The sequence below is a fragment of the Pleurodeles waltl genome, chromosome 3_1 (genome assembly GCF_031143425.1).
Source record: "Pleurodeles waltl isolate 20211129_DDA chromosome 3_1, aPleWal1.hap1.20221129, whole genome shotgun sequence".
Classification (NCBI taxonomy): Eukaryota; Metazoa; Chordata; class Amphibia; order Caudata; family Salamandridae; genus Pleurodeles; species Pleurodeles waltl.
In genome coordinates this window covers 10,423,394-10,448,001 of record NC_090440.1, presented here as the reverse complement: position 1 = coordinate 10,448,001, position 24,608 = coordinate 10,423,394, and the positions used below count along the sequence as shown (strand labels likewise).

The following is a 24,608-nucleotide window of genomic DNA, read 5'->3' as shown; positions in this document are numbered from 1 at the left end:
TACTCCTGGGGCCCAGTACTTGCACTAGAGTCCAAGGTATCCTCGCCACACCACTGCGGTGAAGTGAACAGACATGTGAGGGATTTCCAGCATATGCATTCAGCAGCCCTGGTCTCTCCATTCAAGGTTTGCAATTCCTGGCCAGCAGGTATGAGAGCAGGATTGGCCCACTCTGGAAATGAGCAGGCACAGCCCATGCCAGGGACTGTGGTGACCACCTGGGAGCAGTGACTGCCAACGAAGAGGAAATGGACCATGCGTGACACAAAAATTACTCTAACCTAGTGAGAGGGAAAAGGTTGGAGAAAGTCCTTGTTGAGGAGACCAGTACTTATCCTCCTCTTGTGGCCAAGCCTGGCCAATGAGGGGAGGTCCAAGGACACCTCCATTTGTAGATGGTACATTCGCCCCTTGTTTGGAAACTGTTTGCGACTTCCTGCTTCAGCGTCCCCCGTTAGACTGTTTTAACCTGACTGGATTGGACGTGAGAGTGACTCGCCTGGTCACCATTTCCCAGGGGAGTGTTCGTCACAGGCAGGAAAGGGAGAGTCTCTCTGGTCACAACAGTTAGGAATGAGGTGGCTGTCCCTTTTACCCCCCCCGTGCACACCTAGTTGCAGCGAGGGGGGCAGAAGATGTGTACATGCACTAAAGTGCAAATGGAGACCACCTTTGTGTGCAACACACGTGTAGAGTCAGGTTTACTCCAGCACTCACTGGATGTTCACCACACACATGCGCACTCCAGCATTCAACACAGGAACCCTTCCTGCGTCTCCCAGACAGACTGAAGGCAAAGAACATCATAGTTAGGGGGAGCAGTGCAGAATTTTGTTTGGGGCACAGTAGCATAGGTAAAACAGCTTGTGCCACTGACTGAAATATGTTCCCAGTTTCACACGGATGTGGGAGAGAGCACAGTAACCACTGATGAGATGAGGACAGTGCATTTTGGTTACCCTCGGGCACCACGTTCCAGCTGGGATGCCTCAAAGTCAAGTGAAATGGGAGCATGGTATCTGTGCCCACTGGGCTGAAATGCCAGAGCATGTAAAAGGGCAGAACTTCACAAGGCCATGCAGAGGAGTTTTATTGCAATAGACCTTGGTTACAGGTTTGGCTTGATGGTTGAGTGTTTCGTCCCCTGGGAGGTGCTTTGTCTTCCTGGTGATGTGAATGTTTGGACCCTTGTTTTGTGTTTGTTTCCATAGTTGAGTTTTTGGCTCCATTGTTAGACTTGCTTAACTAGGATTGGTTCCTTGGGAACTCTGGCATTATAGCTGGGTACACGTTTGGTACCTTAATAAGACACATGCTTGGGTTCTTGGCTCTGTGTCTGGGTTCATAGTTAGGTGTATACTTGGGTCTGTGTTGGGGTTTTGGCCCCATGGTTAGGTGAGTGTTTCGGTCCTTTGGGCCATGATTTGACGGTATAGTTGAGTGCATGATTGGCTCCTTAACTAGGCTTATGCTTGGGCCCTTGGTTCTTTGTTTGGTGTCATAGTTTGAAGCATGTTGGGCTTTATAGTTAAGTTAATATTTGGTTCCTTAGTTGGCAGTTGGCTTTTGTTGTTATGTAGGTGGTTGGGTGTTTGACCACATAGGTGAGTGTCTGGGTCCATATTTGGAAGTGTGGTATTATGGACAGGTGGGTGGTTGGAGGTTTGGCATTTTATCCACGTAAGTTTTTAGATCTGTTTTTAATATGTGTTTAGCTTCATAGAAAAGTGCATATTTGGGGTCCTTAGGTGTTTGGCTCCAAGATTAAGTGTGTTTTTGGATCCTTGGTAGTGTGTTTAGGTTTATAGTTAGGTGACTGTTTCGGTCCTAAGTTGGTGGTTTGTGTAGGTGGCCTGATGGGTGTTTGGTTCTTTGGTTGTGAGTATGTTTAGACCTTGGTAGGGAGTTTGGCTTTGGTTGGGAGTATGGCTTTGTGGCTGGATGCATGTTTGCGTTTCATTTACATACTTAATGTGAGTGTTTGGCTCCTAAATTCTGGTGTTTCGGTTCTTAGTTGGTAGTATTTCTTTATGGGTAGGTTGGTTGTTAGTATTTCAGGTTCATAGCTGGATTAGTCTTCAGGTCTGTGGTTGTATGTTTGTTTTTTTGTATTTAACATGAGCGTTTGACTACTTACTTGGAGTGTTTTGGCCCGTAGTTGGTATTATTTCTTTGTGGGTAGGTGGGTTGTTGGTATTTTGGGTTCATAGATAGATGGGTCTTTAGGTCTGTGGTTGTGTGTTCGTTTTTTGTATTTAACATGAGCGTTTGACTACTTACTTGGAGTGTTTTGGCCCGTAGTTGGTATTATTTCTTTGTGGGTAGGTGGGTTGTTGGTATTTTGGGTTCATAGATAGGTGAGTCTTTAGGTCTGTGGTTGTGTGCTTGTCTTTTTTAGTTCACATGAGTGTTTGGCTCTTTGTTTGTCTCTTTGGCCATCAGAGCAGGTGAGTGTTTGGCTCTCAGGTTAGGAATTTAGCTTTATAGTAAATGGGAGTGTTTGCACTCTTGGTTGTAACCTTTGCAAAGTTCTTGATTAGATGTCTAGGCCGATTGGTGGGGCCTGGGAAGGGTTCTGGTATGGTGTCAAATAGAAGAGCAGCTCTTTGGTGATTGAGTTTGATGTGTGTCACCTTCAGTCTGTATTTTTTTCACGCTACAGACCTCACACCCACATCTTACTTGACTCATCATCTTGTGCCTCACTCTGTTCTTACGTCATTCACCCCAGTCCTTTCATACCCAGTTTCTTTTAACCAGGCCTCCTCATACCCCACTCATCTCCCCTCCTCCTGTATTATTTGCAGTAATTATGCACTACACCGCTCTTCCCCTCATATCACACACCCTTATCTCCAACCTACCCACATACACATACCAAATATACTATTTCACTTCTTCTGACATTTGTAGCTCAGTCTTATATGCTTCATTCACCCTCAGTATTCTTGTAACTCACCCATTCATACTTGTAACATCTTCTTTGTGCCTCATTCCACATCACGTGTCCGCTGCTGTTTACCCCACCCTCTTACCTCACTCACTCAACATGGCACATTCGCCCTCCCCTTCTTGTGCTGTTCCTTCACTCACCCATTCATGCCTTGCTAACACATTTGTCTTCATGCTGTTTCCTCTTCTTCCCTTGTGGTATGTTTCTCTATCTGCCTGAACACCTCATTTTCACTCACCCTAACGACTCATTCTCCCTCCTCACTTCAAGTGTCTGCTGGGTGAGAGGCTCTTGGTGCTTTGTGGGTTCCATCTTGAATTTGGACTCTTCTCTTCTCTTCTACAGGTGGGAGTCATCACTTCCTGTCTGCTGCTCAGCGCCTGAGGGACCCCAGCACCCTGGACCCCGCCACAGAGTACAGCCATCTACAGAATGTTTCTTCTCTGGTTTGTGGGAGCCCCGGTAGTGTCCTTTCCATTGCCTTTCCAGCTGAAGACCATGGGGCGACCATGGAGAGTGTGTCTGAGAAGGATGAGGACTCCGCAGTCTCTCTCTGCAGCCCAGAGCCAGCTGGTAACCCACGCTTGTGTGTTGGTGTGCTCATATGTGCTAGATACCTTTTGTACTTTTTCTACCACCACAGCTCGCTTTCATGCTCTTCCGGGGCATTTAGACTCTGGCTTTGCTGTAACTCCAGTGGTTGTACTTTCGTTCTGCAGTAAAGTTCTCATATGGAAGTATTTAGGTTGAAGTAGACACGACACGTGGTTCCTGGATCGTGCGTGTGGCACTGATCCCACACAACTGGATATCTCTGTTAGAACCTGAGTCATGTTGTAAGCATTTAGTTGCTCTGTGGTACCTGCAATTGTTGTAGGACTCGTTATACCAACAAGACTGCTGGATTTTGGATGGCAGCACCACTGAGGGTGGGGGACTGAGTCTGATTCCACAACGTGTGAGAGCTGCCGGCCTAACCCTTTTGTCTATCGAGTAACACCTCGCCAGAACCCGAGAGTAAAAGTGTTTTGTGGCAGCCTGACGCATGACACTCTAAGTCTCCTCAGGAAAGTTGTGATGGAACATATCATACCCCTTCCTCTCAGTTGCACTGCTTCTATTATCAAAACTCACTATTTTTGCCGAAAGTACAGACCGAGGCTTTACAGATGTGCCATGATTCCCCCGTAGCTGGACATCGTGGATTTAAAAAGACACAGGAGTTGCTTCTACTTTCTTTTTAGTGACCTACACTTAAGACCAATGCCGAATCCTATGTAACATCATGCCCTGTATGTGCCCAAACCAAGACACCTCGGACCAAGCCAGCAGGATTATTGATGCCCCTGCCTGTTCCCTCTGCTCCATGGCACACCCTGTCTACAGATTTCATCTGTTCATTACCGTCTTCTTCAGGGAATCATGTCATTATGGTAACTGTTGGTTCATTTACCAAGATGGCGCATTTCACAGCCTTAAAGAAATTGCCTACAGCCAAAGAAATGAGTCATATATTCATGCAGGATATCATTCGCCTACATGGCCTTCCACAAGTAATCATTTCAGATCGGGGACCCCAATACGTGTCACGTTTTTGGAAGGCTTTTTGTATCTCATTACATATTGATGTCTACCTTTCATCAGGATTTCATCCACAAACTAATGGTCAAACTGAATGCTTGAATCAGTAACTCCAACAGTATTTATGTTGTTTCTGCCACTCAAAGTAACTGGTCGGATTTCCTTTCTTTACCTGAGTTTTCATATAATAATACAGTGCATAGTGCAACAGGATCAACACCCTTTTTTTGCACCTATGGCTTCCATCCAAAGACATTTTCCTTTATACCTCGTGTGCTGCCTCCTGTTCCTGAGGTTACATCATTTGTGCGACGACTCCTCCAAATCAGGACCTGATCCGTTCCACTCTATTGGCTTCTAAACAAACTATGAAAAGAAAGGCTGATAGCCGTCGTTGAGCTGCACCATCGTACCAACCGGTGTTGCTTTCTTTTAAATTTCTCCCTTTTTGTTTTTCTCAAAACAAGTTCAAACCACGCTTTTATGGCCCTTTTCGAATACTTCAGTTATTGAATCCTGTTGCTGTTCTGCTACGTTAACCCCAGACTTGGAAGGTTCATCCAGTTTTTCATGTCTCACAGCTCAAGCCTTTTGTTCCTGATCCTTACCATAGGCGTTTTCCATGTCCTCCTCCTCTTTCTGTGGATGGCCATCCTGAATATGAGGTCTTGACTGATACCCTACTGGGGGTGTGGGCAAACCGTGCACCGGCCCTTCAGTTAACTGGCAAATTGCTCGTCACCATCGCCCTGCTCCAGGTGACACAGCTTTTCTCTCGCAGCACTCCTCTCCGGAGAGCCTTGTGGGGCAGGCCTGCACCAGGTGGAGCAACCCCAACAATTTTCCTACCACTCCCCTTGACAGGGAATCAAAGTGAGTGGAGACATTTGGGAAACGGCTATTCCCGTCCGCAACTTTGGCCCATCAGTCCATTCCTGCTTACTAGGCCCCTACATTCATGCCCTCTGGGACTCTCTGGTGCAAGTCCTCCCCGGCATTCCTGAAGACCTTCGGCCTGTTTTGTCACAGGCCGTTCAGGATGGTGGTGATGGGGCCAAGTTCACAACTCATTGTGGCTAGGACACCACCGACTCCACTGAACATGCTTTAGGTACCAGTTTGCCATCTGCTGCCATGCATGGCTACACTGTACTGGGTTCTTGGGTGACATCCAGTCCTCCCTGATGGACATCCTCGTGCCTTTCAATGGGACTTGCTTGATTGGGGACATGGTTGGCTCAGCCCTTGAACGTTTCAAAGAGAATAGGGCACCTGTTTGCTCTCTGGGCCTTTCCACAACACTTCCAACGCTCCTTTCGTGGCTTCGGCTGAGGCATTCCCTACCACCAACCTATCCCACTCCAGGAGGGAACCCACCAGTTTCACAGGAAAGCCAAGGTTGGCGTGTCACCTAGTCCCTGACCTCCCTGCCCCTCCCACCCGCAGCCCCATCTTCCAAACCCCTTTGGTGTACCCCTGCAGGAGCACAGCCACCCAGTAGGAGGCGGAACCAACCAGTTATATTGGGGTTGGTAAGAGATAATATCAGACAGGTGCGTTCTACAGATTGTCCTCAATGGCTACGGCTTGCCCTTCCTTTTGTCGACACCGCACATTCCACCATCCACCCACTGGCCTAGGGAGGACCATTTCTCCATTTTGCAACAGAAAAAGCAACAACTCATTTTGGCCCAAGGGGCCATTGAGATGGTGTATGCACCAGAAGTAGGACATTATTGCTTTTCCCACTACTTTCTGGTACCCAAGGAGGATGGACGCCTTCAGCCTATCCTAGACCTGCGCCCACTCAATTTCTTCCTCCGCGAACAGAAGTTCAAAATGTTCACCCTAGCTCAGGTTTTGTCTGTTCTTGACCCTGAAGTCTGGGTGGTAGGGTTGGATTTGCAGGACACTTATTTCCATATTCCCATCCTGCCGGCCCATCGGCACTACCTGCAGGCCGTGGTGGGAGAGAAACATTTTTAGTTCGCTGTGCGTCCCTTTGGTCTCACCAGCGATCCTGGGGTGTTCATGAAAGGTATGTTGGTGGTGGTAGTACATGTTTGGAGGTCAGGGGTCTTCCTCTACTTCGACGACTGACTTTTGAAGGCAGGCTCGTCCCAGGGTGTCATCACGCATCTCCAGATTATTTCAAACATCCTGTCAGCCTTGGGGTTCACTACCAATGTGCCCAAGTCACACCTGACTTCTCAGTGCTTTCTTTCCTCGCAGCCATTCTGGACACATTTTGGGTTTGTGCCTTTCCCCCGTGGAAGAGAGATTAGATGGTGATCTTTACGCCTCACTCCTGCATATCAGTGAAGTCGACTGCGAGGATGTTGGTACTGATGGCCTCTGGCATCCTGTTGGACAAGCCCGCCAGGTGGCATACACAGGTTTTGTAGGTCCTGGTGGCTCCTGAACCGTGATTGGGTAAGTGGCGGCAGGCCCCTCATCCTTCCCCATCCAGAGCTTCCAGCGGTGACCGATGCATTGCTTCTGCTTCGGTAAAGCTCTTTCTGATAGACTATACGTAGCTGCAGATTCCTCATCGACCCCCCCATTCTGTGGTTAGACTCGACCTTTAATGAGATCCCGAGTCTAGGAGTCTGCACGTTTTCTACCTACTTGTTTTTACGGCTCCACTTCTGGAGGTGCCAACAGTTTTGGAAGCAAGGACGATCTTGAAAGCAGCTGATTTCGGCATGCTGCAGAGGCACCGTTACACCTCTTGCGCATCATTTCTGGAGTGGACCGGCACCAGTACAGAGCTGCACAGCGCCACCTTCCGGCATGCAGAGGTACCTCAAAAACGCCTTCGGATCCAGTCCGACGCCTAGGGAATGTTCAAAAGGTGAGGAATCTGCGGTCAGATAGTCTACCAGAAATAGTGTTACTGAAGGTACGTAACTTGTTCTGTCAACTCGTCGGTGATTAGCATCAATTCACGGTTACGTGGATCTCGCAGAGACTCAGTGCTGCTTCAGCCGAGCATGAGCCTTCTGCATTCACTGTGGTTTATGGTAAAAATGCATCAATTAGGCCTCCGTCAGCCTGCTACATTCTGACCCTGTGAGTTGGTCTCACTACCAAGAGTGTAGTGGCTTATCATCGAAGGGCTGACCTTGAGGGCTGTCGAGCACTGTTGGATGGGATGGCTTCATGTGTCCCTCTAGTTCTGTGTGTATACTTGAGGATTTCTTCAGCTCTTGTGTTGGTTTGAGACTGGGTGAGGTGGGGGGGTCTAAATTGCTAATCCTCTGACCCAGGTCTCTGCCACACGCTCACAAAAGTCAGTCACGCCCTCCTTGGCTAATGGAACAGTTATCTTGAATTAGTCGAAGGCTCTCCCTGCAGAAGAACTGTGGGTTGGAAGAGACAATTCAGAACAAATTGCCTACAGTTAAAGTATAATGTTGAATCAAAACCGCTGCAGATATTTAAAACTGATTAATTAAGAAATCAAAGTATATTTAAGTCGCACAACCAGCCAGAGAATGAATGATCCATACAATCTTTTAAAGTTGGGATGTTTAGAAGACGCTAGGTATGTAGAAATCAGTGACTTACTTGGGTGCCCTGAGATAAGTATTTATTTATTTACATTGTTTTCAGAGCTGTATTAGAGCGCTTTATAGCGAACATAGAGCTGCGTATGAGATTAAGGGCCAGATGTACAAAAGGATTTAGCATTTTTTAACGGACCGAATCGCAATCTCGCTATGCTAGATTGCCTCTTCAGATGTGCAAAGCCCAATAGGGAATCGCAAGGAGGGATTTCATATGTGCGATTTTCTAAGCGCCTGTACAAAGCATTTGCTAAATGCGAAATGTGCATTTAGGAAATGCTATTACCATCGACTCCAATGCGACGGTAACCATGTGCAAATTTTAAAAATCCATTAAAATAAATGTTTTAAAGTACCGGGTAGCACGCGAATCCCTCTAGCACATTGGTGCGCTTTACGTGCGCAACACTTTTTTTTAGGTGCATCAAGGAGGGCCGTAGGTTCCTAGACACCCTTGTGTTTGCAAAAGCATTCCCATCTCTGGGCCTTTAGGCTCAGAGGAACCAATGTTGTGGCATTTCTTAAATAGTGTTTCTCTAACAGCGATTACTAGTCCATAGGAATCACTATTAGGAAATCTCTATTTCTGTACATCCCATTTGGCATTTCCTAAATAGTGATTTCTTAGGATTCGCTGTTTAGGAAATGCAGAAACGGAATTTCGTACATCTGGCCCTATGTGCTTAAAAGGAACATCAACCAAAATCGGTATGAAAAGACCCAAGAGCTCGAAGGGAAAGGTATGAATATTTCAGTATCAGATTCATTGGGGGAGGGAGAGTCTAATGTGTCGTGTGAATACGAAAGTCTAGTTTTTTTTCAATATCAAGAATATGATTTCCTCAAAGGAACACTTTCCAAGACAGAGAGGGCAGGCAGTGTCTCCCTGTGTTTAAGGCTGTGCTGAAAACTGCAGCTAAGAGCTCCAAGGAACCACCGAAGGTTTGGATGATCACTCCACTGGTGGGGAAATGTTCAAGCCAGCCTCGGCTGACCCCGAGCCATGTCCTACCTGACTTCCTTGGACTGGGAGGAAGCTGCTTTGACGTAGGAATCTGGACGTGCCCCATGGAGAAGGAGTACAAACGTATTGTCTTGGCAGGGAAGCCTGTGGTGATGGCGTCCGCTACAGATTGGCAAACCCCCAACTCTGTCCGCGTGCTCTCCCAGTGTGATCGCCACCAGTGGGAGGAAAATAACTCATCAAATACCCCCACAAGGCGCACAGGAGAATGGGCCAGGAACTGGTGGGCAAGGGCAGTGTAAGTTCCATCGCGGATATAATTGTGCGTTGAATGATGTGGACGCTGCCTTCCGTGGGATAAACGTGTATCTGACTGCGGTATCATGCTTGGCTCTGAATATCTACCTTCTGGCCAGACGTGCACTAAAACGTGCTTTTTTTAAACAGATTTTATTGATGGTTTTAGCATAAAACTCAACAATCATACAGTACTTCAGGACATCGCCCTTAGCCCCCCCATTGCCCCCCCTTCCCATGCCGCCACCCCTGATAGATCTCTTTCCTCTTGTGGCCGATCTGTGTAAGTGCATGCATCTACCTACATTTGTGCTAGGTGAATGCTATATCAGTAGCCTTACCGGTCAAGCTTCCGCAATGGGCAGATCCCTACTCTGTTCTAGGAGGTCCTGGTCCTGGTGGGTGGTAGGTGTAAGAGCTCTCTAGGCCCATTGAGGGATAGCCTATTCTTATCTTTCAGGGCTTCAACCAATTGTTCCCATATTTGCATTAGATCCGGTGAACCCCTGCCCTGCCTGGCCTCATGTTGTAAAACTAAGCTCTCATACTCCGCCCATTGCTCCAGTTCCTTCTTCCAGCTAGTTATCCCGGGACCTGAGGGACGTTTCCAGTTCCTAGTTATTTCCCTCTTTGCCAGGATGTACGCAAGGTCCTGTAGTGTACTAGTGGCCTTATTCTTGGAAGTATGGGGGAACCAGTGAAAGAGACAGTGGCCAGGCGTGCAAGGGATATCTCAGTCCAGGATCTCCGCCATATGAGTCGTTACCCCACACCAATAAGCGGTTAGGTTTGTACAAGTCCACATCATGTGTATGAACTCTACGGCTGCTTCTCCGCAACGTGGACATTTAGCATCTATTACCTGGAAATGTTTTGCGGAGCTGCCTAGGGGTGAGATATGCCCTATGTATTACAATGAAGTTTATTCATTTGAACCAGGCGTTTCACAATACCTTTGGTGCTCTCTCTAATATCTGCCCCAGGACTTCTCCGGTATTGGGATCTCCAATTCAATTTCATTCGCAGGTCCTCTAGGGGGCGTAATTCTCCCACATGGATTGCCCGTATAGTCCTATTATTGCCATATATATACCTTCTGAGTTTATTATATAGTTGCCGACTCCATGGGGTCGCGGTTCTGTGCCTCCTGAGTGCCAAAGTTTTTGGATGGCGTGGGTAACGGCACGATGTAACAGAAAGTGACCTTGTGGGAGATCATACTCCTGCCTGAATTCCTTGAAGGGCAGCAGCCTCCCATCCCTGTACAGGTCCCCCAGCTGTGTAGCCCCTGCCTCCATCCAGGATGCAATGCCCCCCCAAACCACCCTGTAGGGTACCCATACTAGCCAAGTCATTGGAATGTCAGGTGAGTAAGGTGTACCGTGTCAGTTTTTTGGAGACATCTCTTCCTACATTTATGAATGACAAGCACCTCTGGGGTATCTGACTGATCATGTCCGGTGAGTTTCAATAGCAGTCCTACCAATTGAGGGAGATGAGGGGACCGTTGAGGCCAGCCCGCCCGTGCAGAGTCGACTCCACACTATCCAGTGGGTCAGCCATGTAATTGGGCCGCCAGATAGTACGACTCATAGTCCGGAACCGCCAAACCCTCCTCCGCCTGCGGTCTTTTCATTGTAGTGAGGGCCACTCACAATTACCCAGCCCCCCAAATGAACGCGGTGATCAGGGAATCTGCGCACCAAAACCTACTTAACGTGCCCTTTGATGTGGAGTATCTTTTTGTCCTGCAGTTTGATGAGATGTTAGAAAAGATTAGGAAGGACACAGAAACACCCGAAGCAGTGGGTGCCCTCCAGACCTTTACATCCAGGTCTGCCTTTCGGAAACACAGGACCTGTTGTGGTGCCAAAGTACCATCACCTTTCCAGAGACAAGGCTTCCTACACCAGCAGCAGTCCTTCCGGGACACGCAGCCATCCCAGACATTTAACTGAGGTGGATACAAGGGCAGTGGGCAAGGCCAGGCAGAGGCAGCTCCAGTTGGTACATCTCTGCTTTCAAACAGTGACTCTCCCTCCATTCCACTCCTACCACACAACGCTTGTCAAGGGAAGGCTCAGGTTTTTCCTCCACAAGAGGTCCACCAAAGACCGCTGGTGGTAAAACTCATGTTTTGCTGTAACTCCGTAGAATTCCACAGAGTGAAACTCCGCGAGTTTCACCCACCCCTACTAATCTTAAGAAAGACCGCTTACTATCACAGTATGTTGGCTATTAGTTTAGATTTTAAAACATTTGTGCAAAAACCTTTGTGTTGCCGAATGGTGATTCTCCCTCGTATCTGTTCCGTTAGATGTATACACCTGACTGGTGAGCACTGACATGACTGTCATTCATAGTTCTGAACTTTCACACCCTTTGATGGGCCTTGAATACTGCTGAAAACACAAGTGTTTTACTGTTGTCCACAATTTCATAGAATGTGTGCTATTTGCGCCGCATTACTCGATAATGAGAATTATCGATAACAGTTGATGTCGAGGTTCTTCCACTGGCCGTCCACTATAGGGGGAAAGAATCTGAAATATACACCTGGTGGTTCACAGAACATTTAACCTAGTTCTTCTACGAAGGTGTTATGATTATGTGAATACAATCTAATTAATTGTTCTTAAGAACTCAACTAGCTGTGTAGTTTCTTAATCACTCTGTGGCCACTAAGAACTTTAGAAGGAAGATTTTGAATTTCAGTATGTTGTTATGTCACTGTTTGTTTCTTTTGTCTTTTCTTTTGGGTTGTGAGTCTTACAACCTTGAAAAAGTGACAGAGTATCCTCAGCTGTTTAATCATAATTAACTACAATATATGATTTTGAATTCAATAATATTAAATTACAGATTGTATGAATGTACCACATGTTATAACCATCCATAATTCTGCTTATACACCAGTGAACTGTGTATGGAGAATGTAAGAATAGTGTGAACAACTGAATATAACAAACTTCAAATCTCAAAACAAACTGTGAATCTGGTCTCAAATTTTAACTCTTTTTACTAGGTGCCTCAAGCAATTGAGTATAACTGCTTTCCATTTATTTCAGCCTGTCCATCTTACCCCATCTCTTTCAGCTAGGTCTTCCTAACATGCCTGTCCTGTTACCACTCCCTCCCTTTCACCTCTCTTTCTCTAAGTGACCTTTCTCTCCCTCAGCTGTCTGTTACCACACACACCACACAGACACACACACCATACATACACACACACAAACACATACAACACATACCCCACACACAGACACACACAAACACACACACCACACAGACACACATGCACACACAAACACACACATCACACAGACACACACACCCCACACATACGTACACACAGACACACACAAACACACACACCATACACACACAGACACACACGCACCCACACACACAAACACACATACCACACACACATACACACCACACAGACAGACATACCACACACACTTGGTCATCCATCTCTACCACTGTGAACCGTACCTTCCTCACCTGTGACACTGTTTGCTTGTACTTTGCTAACCGGCTCCCACTTTTATGTGTCTACTCTCTTTATGTTTCGAGGTACCGCAGATGGGCCCCCGATGAAGCGGAAGAAGGGTCCAGCCCCCAAGATGCTGGGCAACGAGCTGTGCAGCGTGTGCGGGGACAAGGCCTCAGGCTTCCATTACAACGTGCTGAGCTGTGAGGGCTGCAAGGGCTTCTTCCGTCGCAGTGTCATCAAAACCACACACTACACCTGCAAGAACAGCGGCAAGTGCCAGATCGACATGTACATGCGGCGCAAGTGCCAGGAGTGCCGGCTGCGGAAGTGCCGGGAGGCGGGCATGCGTGAACAGTGTGAGTACAGGCAGTGCTTAATTTGTAAAACTATGAGTGCCAGGGCCCTCCTCAGGAGGCCACCCCAGCTTGTACCACCCATTTCCACTTCCAGTGCTGCCAATTACAGGACCTACACAACTACCAACCATCCCACTGCTACAGGTTTGACGACTGTTCGAGGCCCCCAAAGCTGTGAGAATGGCTTGGCAGCAGGTATTAGTTGGTTTAACTGCAAATTGAAATAATAATCATCTGTTGTTCTGCCTTTCTTTAAACTACACAAACAGCTCCACCATAAGGCAACTGTCATAAGTGCTGGTGTTGACAATTAAGTGCCCGTGACGAGCACCGGAAACCACCAGCTCAAATTAAGCATTGAGTACATGGCCCAGGCAACGTGGGAGTATACAGGCACAGGGCGGGGCAAAAAGCCACATTTCCATTTACAGAAAGCAATTGAGATACTGAGGGTAATTTAGGGATTTTTGCATCCTCCGCCAATGGATTGGAAAAGGGTGAATGCAGGAGAAATACCACTGAACTTAGCATACTTGTAATTGCATTAAGTTGATAATAGTGGCCGCTCTCTGACAGTTCCCTTCAAAGGAATTCCACCAGGAGGGGAGCTCGCGTGTAGGCAGGTGCTGTACAGACATTCCAGCTGAGCAAGTTATGTTATGTTGTAGCAATTGTGGAGTTTCCCAGTGCTCGGCCTATAGAATACACACCTGCAGAAGCCAGCACCCCAAGAGGGGGAAGAGAAGCTAGATAGAGAAAAACCATCTCTTGAGAGAATTCCTAAAAGTAAATGATTCTGGGTGTTTCTGATGGGGAGTGGAAGTACATTCCAGAGAGAAGGGGCCAGGGCACAGAAGGAACGCCCCCCCCCCACTCTGAGTCTGCTGATCGAGGAAGAATGGTGGAAGCAGTGAGCATGTAGGATGATAAAATGAGATAAGCTGGATTGGGGCCCCTGGGAATGAAGAATCTTGTGGGCGATGCTGAGAGTCTTAAGGTGAATACGCTTATCTACAGGGAGCCAGTGTAACCTGCGCAGAAGGCCTGAGGCAGAGCAAACGTCCGGCAGGTAGAAGAGCAGCGTAGCAGCAGCATTTCCAGCACGCTGTAGTCTCTTCGTAATGGATTTATTGGCTCCTAGGTATAGGATGTCACTGTAGTCTGATCGGATCAAGATGAATACCTGAATGATGGTTTGAGGGAAGCTTGGACCAAAAGGCCCAGGATGCGTTGTGTGTTTCTCAAGAGTCCAAAGCAGCTGGCAACAACTGATTGAGCTTGGATCTCGAAGGCTAGGGTGTTATCCATCCAAACTCCTAGGTTTTTGATGGAGTAATTAGGTTTGGCGGGGCGGCCCGAGGGAAGAAGGTCATGAGAGGTCACCCCAGAAAAGAGCTTGTTTGCCTAGAAGAAGTATCTCAGCCTTAGCACTGAGGCATAGACAGTTGCTTGTCATCGAGTCTACCCCTGCAAGTGTTGCAATGGGTTGTCAGACAATGAAGGTGCAAGCTGAGTAGCGGCTGCATACGATACCAGCGTAAGCCTTGAAGTTCTAAAGGCTGGATGTATATGTTGAACAATGTAGGGCTCAATGACAAGCACTGAGGGATTCCATACTGTAGCGCACGGGGTTGAGAGCTATATGGGAGAGACATGACCTGAAAGGAATGCTCCGAAAGAAAAGAAGCAAACCAAGAGAGAGCGACGCCTCCTATGCCAATGTCCTGCAAGCACGCAAGTAAGATTTGATGAGACACCATATCAAACGCAGCGCTGAGGTCGAGCAGCCTCAGGGCTGAGGACTTGCATTTGTCCAAGGCACTACAAAGATGCTCGGAAGCAGCAAGGAGAGCAGATTTCCTGCTGTGCGCAGGTCAGAAGCCATTTTGGGATATATCCAGAATGCAGTTATCTTCTAGAAAGCTGTTAGGAAGTGCCTTTGAAGTGCACTGTCAAGGGTCCAGGTGATGTACTTACCTTAATGCAGTTAGCATAAAAGTAAATACATTGCCCAGCTTCTCAGAGTACTACAAAATTATTCATAGTGTGGTATGGGTGTCTGTGAAAGACTGAGGCCCTCATTCTGACCTTGGCGGTCTTTTCGCAAGACCGCTGAGTTACCGCCGCGGTGAAGACCGCCGACCGCGGCGGTGTGCCGCTGTGCGCATTCTGACCGCTGGGAGCGTTCCGCCGGAAAACCGCCAGCAGCCACACTGGCGGTCGGCGGGAAAGTGGAGACTGGTCAACCTCCACCGCCACGCCAGCAGAACACCGCCCACAGAATTACGACCCACATTTCTGTGTGGCGGTCTTCTGTTGGCGGTCTTCTGTTGGCGGTCACGTCCCTATGGCTCCCGTCGCCTCCCGGAGGACCAACGCACAAGGTAAGTTGATCGTCCGTGAGGGGAGGGGGTGGGGGGGTGTTGTGTGATGTGGGCGTGCATGGGGGTGTGCGTGTGAGTGTGTAGAGGGGGTGTGTGAGTGCGTGTATGCGGGCGGGGGGTGCTGCTGTGTCTATGGGTAATGTGTGCTGTTCGGCAGGTGCGCATGTCGGCATGTATGTGTGCGGGTATGTGTCCCCATTGTGTATGTGTGTGTAGGGGGTGTGTATATGTGCATGTTGGGGGTGTGTGCATGTCGGGGTACATGTATGTGCATGTCGGGGTGGGGGTGGGGAGGGGGTTCGTACCACCTCTAGGGGGTTGCAGGGGGGTGGAGGGTGTGGGGGGAGGACTCGGGTGGGTAGTGGGGGGTGGGGGAGACCCCTATCAGTGCCAGGGAAGGAATTCCCTGGCCCCGATAGTGCTTACCGCCATGGTTCGCACGGCGGTTCCCGCCCGCAAGAAACCGCGGCGGTAGGCAGGGTCATAATACCCTTGGCGGTCTTGGGACGACCGCCGGGCCGGAGTGCGCAAACTCCAGCCCCGCGGTCATGACCGCCGTGGCGGTCGGAGTGGAGAAGTAGCGGTCGGTCGCGGCGGGGACCGCCGCGGTCAGAATGCCATTTTTAATACCGCCGGTCTGTTCGCGGTCCGACCGCCGTCTCTCCGCCGACCGCCAGGGTCAGAATGAGGGCCTGAATCTGTTATAGGTTCACAAGCTGTTCAATAAGTTAACACTTAAGTGAACCCACTTCTGGTTGGGTCCAGAATTGTACATACTATGATACTGTGCCCTGGGTGTGTCTGTAAGAGTGAAGTTGTTATAGATTCTGAAGCTGTACATTATGCTGGCATCTAGTGGTTGGGTCCAGAATTGTACATACTGTGCCCTGGGTGTGTCTGCCCAGAATGAAAATGGCGTAAAAACACAGAGAGTGCTAGCATCCTTGGGGATTTTCCAGTATGCATCATACTTTAACTGGTCGCGTAATCTACCGGTAAGTTCCGGGTGGACTCTGGTGTTATTTAGACTCATTTACCGTGCTGAATCTTCTTCTGAGCTTCTAACCTCAGCACATCCTGGAGGAAGTTTCCACGTATTATCAGTTTCTGGGTGCCTTGTTATGTTTTGTTACATATATTTATAGAGCGCACGCACACCAGATGGTTTCACGGCACTAGGTAGCAGAGGCATAGCCCACCATCTGAGCAGTTAATCATATTCATCTTTGAGGATCCAAGTCTTCAAGAGTTGCCTGAATCTCGGATAGCAAGAGGTAGATCTGATCTGCTGAGGGAAGGAGTTCCAGCTGTGGGGCGAGGACCGAGAAGCGAGAGACGTCCAGTCTCTTATTTTTAAAAGGTGGAGCCTAGAGTCGAGTAGTGTGTGTGCGTGGGGCATGGGGAGCAGATGTGAGAGCACAGTGTCAGTGAACCTGATGTTAGAGCAGTGTCTGACATCTCTTCACTCACACTGTGCTCTGACATCTGTTCATTGAAACTGTGCTCAGCCAGATGTCAGAGCACAGTTTCAGTGGAGAGATGAGAACACAGTGTCAATGAAGAATGTGACAGCACAGTGTCAGTGAACAGATGCCAGAGCACAGTATCAGTGAACAGATGTGAGAGCACAGTGTCAGTGAAGAGATGTCAGAGCACAGTGTCAGTGAAGAATGTGAGAGCACAGTGTCAGTAAACAGATTTCATAGCAACTTATCAGAGAAGAGATGTGAGAGCACAGTTTCAATGAACAGATATCAGAGCACAGTGTGAGTGAAGAGATGTCAGAGCACAGTGTCAGTGAACAGATGAGAGCACAGTGTCAGTGAACAGATGTGGATCACAGTGTCAGTAAATAGATATCAGGGCACAGTGTCAGTGAACAGATGTGTCAGTGAACAGATGTCAGAGCAGAGTGTCAGTGAACAGGTGTCAGAGCACAGTTTCAATGAACAGATGTCAGAACACAGTGTCAGTGAAGAGATGTCAGAGCACAGTGTCTGTGAACAGATGAGAGCACAGTGTGAACAGATGAGAGCACAGTGTCAGTGAACAGACGAGAGCACAGTGTCAGTGAACAGATGTCAGAGTACAGTGTCTGTGAACAGATGAGAGCACAGTGCCAGTGAACAGACGAGAGCACAGTGTCAGTGAACAGATGTCAGAGCAGAGTGTCAGTGAACAGGTGTGAGAGCACAGTTTCAATGAACAGATGTCAGAACACAGTGTCAGTGAAGAGATGTCAGAGCACAGTGTCTGTGAACAGATGATAGCACAGTGTCAGTGAACAGACGAGAGCACAGTGTCAGTGAAGAGATGTCAGAGTACAGTTTCAATGAACAGATGTCAGAGCACAGTGTCAGTGAAGAGATGTCAGAGCACAGTGTCGGTGAAGAATGTGAGAGCACAGTGTCAGTAAACAGATTTCAGAGCAACTTATCAGTGAAGAGATGTGAGAGCACAGTTTTAATGAACAGATGTCAAAGCACAGTGTGAGTAAAGAGATGTCAGAGCACAGTGTCAGTGAACAGATGAGAGCACAGTGTCCGTAAACAGATGATAGCACAGTGTCAGTGAACAGACGAGAGCACAGTGTCAGTGAAGAGATGTCAGAGCATAGTTTCAATGAACAGATGTCAGAGCACAGTGTCAGTGAAGAGATGTCAGAGCACAGTGTCGGTGAAGAATGTGAGAGCACAGTGTCAGTAAACAGATTTCAGAGCAACTTATCAGTGAAGAGATGTGAGAGCACAGTTTTAATAAACAGATGTCAAAGCACAGTGTGAGTAAAGAGATGTCAGAGCACAGTGTCAGTGAACAGATGAGAGCACAGTGTCCGTAAACAGATGATAGCACAGTGTCAGTGAACAGACGAGAGCACAGTGTCAGTGAAGAGATGTCAGAGCATAGTTTCAATGAACAGATGTCAGAGCACAGTGTCAGTGAAGAGATGTCAGAGCACAGTGTCAGTGAAGAATGTGAGAGCACAGTGTCAGTAAACAGATTTCAGAGCAACTTATCAGTGAAGAGATGTGAGACCACAGTTTCAATGAACAGATGTCAGAGCACAGTGTGAGTGAAGAGATGTCAGAGCACAGTGTCAGTGAACAGATGAGAGCACAGTGTCCGTAAACAGATGATAGCACAGTGTCAGTGAACAGGCGAGAGCACAGTGTCAGTGAATAGATGTCAGAGCACAGTTTCAATGAACAGATGTCAGAGCACAGTGTCAGTGAAGAGATGTCAGAGCACAGTGTCAGTACACAGATGAGAGCACAGTGTCAGTGAACAGATGTCAGAGCACAGTGTCAGTGAAAATATATTAGAGCACAGTGTCAGTGAACAGATGTGAGAGCACAGTGTCCGTGAACAAATGAGTGCAGTCATAAAACGGATGTCAGTACACAGTGTCAGTGGACAGATGTGAGAGCACAGTGTCAGTGAACACATGTGAGGGCACACTGTCAGTGAATATATGTTAGACCGCAGTGTAGCTCAGAGTTAGTGAGCAAATGAGAGCAGTGTCATTAAACAGATGAGAGCGCACTGTCAGTAAAAAGATGTCAGAGCACAGTTTCAGTGAGAGATGAGAACACAGTGTCAATGAAGAATGTGAGAGCACAGTGTCAAGTGAACAGATGCCAGAGCACAGTATCAGTGAACAGATGATAGCAAAGTGTCATTGAACAGAAGTGAGAGCACAGTGGCAGTGAACAGATGTGAGAGCACAGTGTCAGTAAACCAATGAGGGCACAGTGTCAGTGAACAGATGGCAGAGCACAGCGAACAAGTATGAGAGCACAGTATCAGTGAACAGATGTCATAGCACAGTTTCAGTAAACACATGTCAGAGCACAGTGTCCGTGAACAAATGAGAGCAGTCATAAAACGGATGTCAGGACACAGTGTCAGTGGACAGATGTGAGAGCACAGTGTCAGTAAACAGATGAGAGCACATTGTCAGTGAACAGATGTGAGAGTACAGTATCACTGAATAGATGTTACAGCACAGTGTCAGTGAACAGATGTTAGAGCACAGTGTCAGTGAACAGATGAGAGCGCAATGTCAGTGAACAGATGTGACAACACAGTGTCAGTGAACACATGTGAGGTCACACTGTCAGTGAATATATGTTAGACCGCAGTGTAGCACAGAGTTAGTGAGCAAATGAGAGCAGTGTCACTAAACAGATGTGAGAGCAGTGTCAGTGAACAGATGTCAGAGCACAGTTTCAGTGGAGAGATGAGAACACAGTGTCAATGAAGAATGTGACAGCACAGTGTCAGTGAACAGATGCCAGAGCACAGTATCAGTGAACAGACAAGACCGCAGTGTCAGTGAAGAGATGTCAGAGCACAGTTTCAATGAACAGATGTTAGAGCACAGTGTCAGTGAAGAGATGTCAGAGCACAGTGTCGGTGAAGAATGTGGGAGCACAGTGTCAGTAAACAGATTTCAGAGCAACTTATCAGTGAAGAGATGTGAGAGCACAGTTTTAATGAACAGATGTCAGAGCACAGTGTGAGTAAAGAGATGTCAGAGCACAGTGTCAGTGAACAGATGAGAGCACAGTGTCCGTAAACAGATGATAGCACAGTGTCAGTGAACAGACGAGAGCACAGAGTCAGTGAAGAAATGTCAGAGCATAGTTTCAATGAACAGATGTCAGAGCACAGTGTCAGTGAAGAGATGTCAGAGCACAGTGTCAGTGAAGAATGTGAGAGCACAGTGTCAGTAAACAGATTTCAGAGCAACTTATCAGTGAAGAGATGTGAGAGCACAGTTTCAATGAACAGATGTCAGAGCACAGTGTGAGTGAAGAGATGTCAGAGCACAGTGTCAGTGAACAGATGAGAGCACAGTGTCCGTAAACAGATGATAGCACAGTGTCAGTGAACAGACGAGAGCACAGTGTCAGTGAAGAGATGTCAGAGCACAGTTTCAATGAACAGATGTCAGAGCACAGTGTCAGTGAAGAGATGTCAGAGCACAGTGTCAGTAAACAAATGAGAGCACAGTGTCAGTGAACAGATGTCAGAGCACAGTGTCAGTGAAAATATATTAGAGCACAGTGTCAGTGAACAGATGTGAGAGCACAGTGTCCGTGAACAAATGAGTGCAGTCATAAAACGGATGTCAGGACACAGTGTCAGTGGACAGATGTGAGAGCACAGTGTCAGTAAACAGATGAGAGCACATTGTCAGTGAACAGATGTGAGAGTACAGTATCAGTGAATAGATGTTACAACAGAGTGTCAGTGAACAGATGTTAGAGGACAGTGTCAGTGAACAGATGAGAGCACAATGTCAGTGAACAGATGTGAGAGCACAGTGTCAGTGAACACATGTGAGGGCACACTGTCAGTGAATATATGTTAGACCGCAGTGTAGCACAGAGTTAGTGAGCAAATGAGAGCAGTGTCATTAAACAGATGAGAGCACAGTGTCCGTAAACAGATGATAGCACAGTTTCAGTGGAGAGATGAGAACACAGTGTCAATGAAGAATGTGACAGCACAGTGTCAGTGAACAGATGCCAGAGCACGGTATCAGTGAACAGACGAGAGCACAGTGTCAGTGAAGAGATGTCAGAGCACAGTTTCAATGAACAGATGTCAGAGCACAGTGTCAGTGAAGAGATGTCAGAGCACAGTGTCGGTGAAGAATGTGGGAGCACAGTGTCAGTAAACAGATTTCAGAGCAACTTATCAGTGAAGAGATGTGAGAGCACAGTTTTAATGAACAGATGTCAGAGCACAGCGTGAGTAAAGAGATGTCAGAGCACAGTGTCAGTGAACAGATCAGAGCACAGTGTCAGTAAACAGATGATAGCACAGTGTCAGTGAACAGACGAGAGCACAGTGTCAGTGAAGAGATGTCAGAGCACAGTTTCAATGAACAGATGTCAGAGCACAGTGTCAGTGAAGAGATGTCAGAGCAGTGTCAGTAAACAGATGATAGCACAGTGTCAGTGAACAGACGAGAGCACAGTGTCAGTGAAGAGATGTCAGAGCACAGTTTCAATGAACAGATGTCAGAGCACAGTGTCAGTGAAGAGATGTCAGAGCACAGTGTCAGTAAACAAATGAGAGCACAGTGTCAGTGAACAGATGTCAGAGCACAGTGTCAGTGAAAATATATTAGAGCACAGTGTCAGTGAACAGATGTGAGAGCACAGTGTCCGTGAACAAATGAGTGCAGTCATAAAACGGATGTCAGGACACAGTGTCAGTGGACAGATGTGAGAGCACAGTGTCAGTAAACAGATGAGAGCACATTGTCAGTGAACAGATGAGAGAGTACAGTATCACTGAATAGATGTTACAGCACAGTGTCAGTGAACAGATGTTAGAGCACAGTGTCAGTGAACAGATGTTAGAGCACAGTGTCAGTGAACAGATGTTAGAGCACAGTGTCAGTGAACATATGTGAGGGCACACTGTCAGTGAATATATGTTAGACCGCAGTGTTAGTGAACAGCTGTTAGAGCACAGTGTCAGTGGGCAAATGAGAGCAGTGTCATTAAACAGATGGGAGCACAGTGCCAGTGAAGAGATGTCAGAGCACAGTGTCAGTAAACAGATGAGAGCATCATGTTAATGGACAGATGTGAGAGCACAGTGTTAGTGAACAGATGTCAGAGCAGTGTTAGCGAACAGATGTGAGCAGTGTCAGTGAACAGATTAGAGCACAGTGTCAGTGCACAGATGTGAGAGCATACTGTCAGTGAACAGATGTGAGAGCACAGTGTCAGTAAACCAATGAGGGCACAGTGTCAGTGAACAGATGCCAGAGCACAGCAAACAAGTATGAGAGCACAGTGTCAGTGAACAGGTGTGTGAGCACAGTGTCAGGGAACAGATGTGAGCAGTGTCAGTGAAAGGATTGCAGCACAGTTTCAGTGTACAGAAGTGAGAGCAGAGTGTCAGTGAACAGATGACAGAGCACAGTGAACAGGTATGAGAGCACAGTGTCAGTGAACAGGTATGAAAGCACAATGTCAGTGAACAGGTGTGAGAGCACAATGTCAGTGGACAGTTGTGAGAGCACACTGTCAGTGACAAATGTTAGAGCACAGTGTCAGTGAACAGATGTGAGAGCAGAATGCCAGTGAACAGATGTAAGAACACAATTTCAGTGAACAGATGTCAGAGCACAGTGTCCGTGAACATATGTGAGATCACAGTGTCACTGAACAAATGTTAGAGCAGAGGGTTGGTGAACAGAAGAGAGTACAGTGTCGGTGAACAGATGTCAGAGCACAGTTTCAGTGGAGAGATTTGAGAGCACAGTGTCAATGAAGAGTGTGAGAGCACAGTGTCAGTGAACAGATGAGAGCAGTCATTAAAAAGATGTCAGAGCACAGTGTCCGTGAACAGATGTGAGAGCACAGTGTCAGTGAACAGGTGTGGGAGCACAGTGTCAAAGGACAGGTGTGAGAGCACACTGTCAGTGACAAATGTTAGAGCACAGTGTCAGTGAACAAATGTGAGAGCAGAATGTCAGTGAACAGATGTAAGAACACAGTTTTAAAGAACAGATGTCAGAGCACAGTGTCCAGGAACAGATGTGAGAGCACAGTGTCACTGAACAAATGTTAGAGCACAGGGTTGGTGAACAGATGAGAGCACAGTGTCAGTGAGCAGATGTCAGAGCACAGTTTCAGTGGAGACATTTGAGAGCACAGTGTCAATGAAGAGTGTGAGAGCACAGTGTCAGTGAACAGATGAGAGCAGTCATTAAAAAGATGTCAGAGCACAGTGTCCGTGAACAGATGTGAGAGCACAGTGTCAGTGAACAGATGTCAGAGCACATTTTAAGTGGTGAGATGAGAGCACAGTGTCAAAGAAGAATGTGATAGCATAGTGTCAGTGAACAGATGCCAGAGCACAGTATCAATGAACAGATGTGAGAGCACAGTGTCAATGAACAGATGAGAGCACAGTGTCAGTGAACAGATGCCAGAGCACAGTATCAGTGAACTGATGTGAGAGCACAGTGTCAATGAATAGATGTGAGAGCAGAGTGTCAGTGAACAGATGCCAGAGCACAGTGAACAGGTATGAGAGCACACTGTCAGTGACAAATGTTAGAGCACAGTGTCAGTGAACAGATGTGAGAGCAGAATGTCAGTGAACAGATGTAAGAACACAGTTTTAGTGAACAGATGTGAGAGCACAGTGTCCAGGAACAGATGTGAGAGCACAGTGTCACTGAACAAATGTTAGAGCACAGGGTTGGTGAACAGATGAGAGCACAGTGTCGGTGAGCAGATGTCAGAGCACAGTTTCAGTGGAGACATTTGAGAGCACAGTGTCAATGAAGAGTGTGAGAGCACAGTGTCAGTGAACAGATGAGAGCAGTCATTAAAAAGATGTCAGAGCACAGTGTCCGTGAACAGATGAGAGTCAGTGAACAGATGTCAGAGCACATTTTCCGTGGTGAGATGAGAGTACACTGTCAAAGAAGAATGTGAGAGCATAGTGTCAGTGAACACATGCCAGAGCACAGTATCAGTGAACAGATGTGAGAGCACAGTGTCAATGAACAGATGTGAGAGCAGAGTGACAGTGAAGAATGTGAGAGCACAGTGTCAGTGAACAGATGAGAGTACAGTGTCAGTGAACAGATGTCAGAGCACCTTATCAGCGAAGAGATATGAGAGCACAATGTCAGTGAAGAGATGTCAGAGCACAGTTTCAATGATCAGATGTCAGAGCACAGTGTCAGTGAACAGATGTTGGAGCACAGTGTCAGTGAACAGATGTTGAAGCACAGTGTCAGTGAACAGATGTGAGAGCACAGTGTCAGTGAACAGATGTTGGAGCACAGTGTCAGTGAACAGATGTCAGAGCACAGTGTCAGTGAACAGATGTCAGAGCACCTTATCAGTGAAGAGATGTGAAAACACAGTGTCAGTGAAGAGATGTCAGAGCACAGTTTCAGTGATCAGATGTCAGAGCACAGTGTCAGTGAAGAGATGTCAGAGCACAGTGTCAGTGAACAG

The 24,608-nt window shown here is 47.4% G+C and overlaps 1 protein-coding gene across 9 annotated transcripts in view; it reads left to right on the top strand.

The window, feature by feature from the left end:
- Nucleotides 1-24,608, top strand: part of NR1H3 (nuclear receptor subfamily 1 group H member 3) — a 218,731-nt gene that overhangs the window by 127,942 nt on the left and 66,181 nt on the right. For all 9 annotated transcript variants that reach the window (XM_069221646.1, XM_069221645.1, XM_069221649.1 and 6 more), the window contains 2 exons: nucleotides 3,299-3,526; nucleotides 12,944-13,219. In XM_069221646.1, the coding sequence (XP_069077747.1) occupies nucleotides 3,299-3,526; nucleotides 12,944-13,219 (504 nt within the window). The remainder of the gene's footprint in view (nucleotides 1-3,298; nucleotides 3,527-12,943; nucleotides 13,220-24,608) is intronic.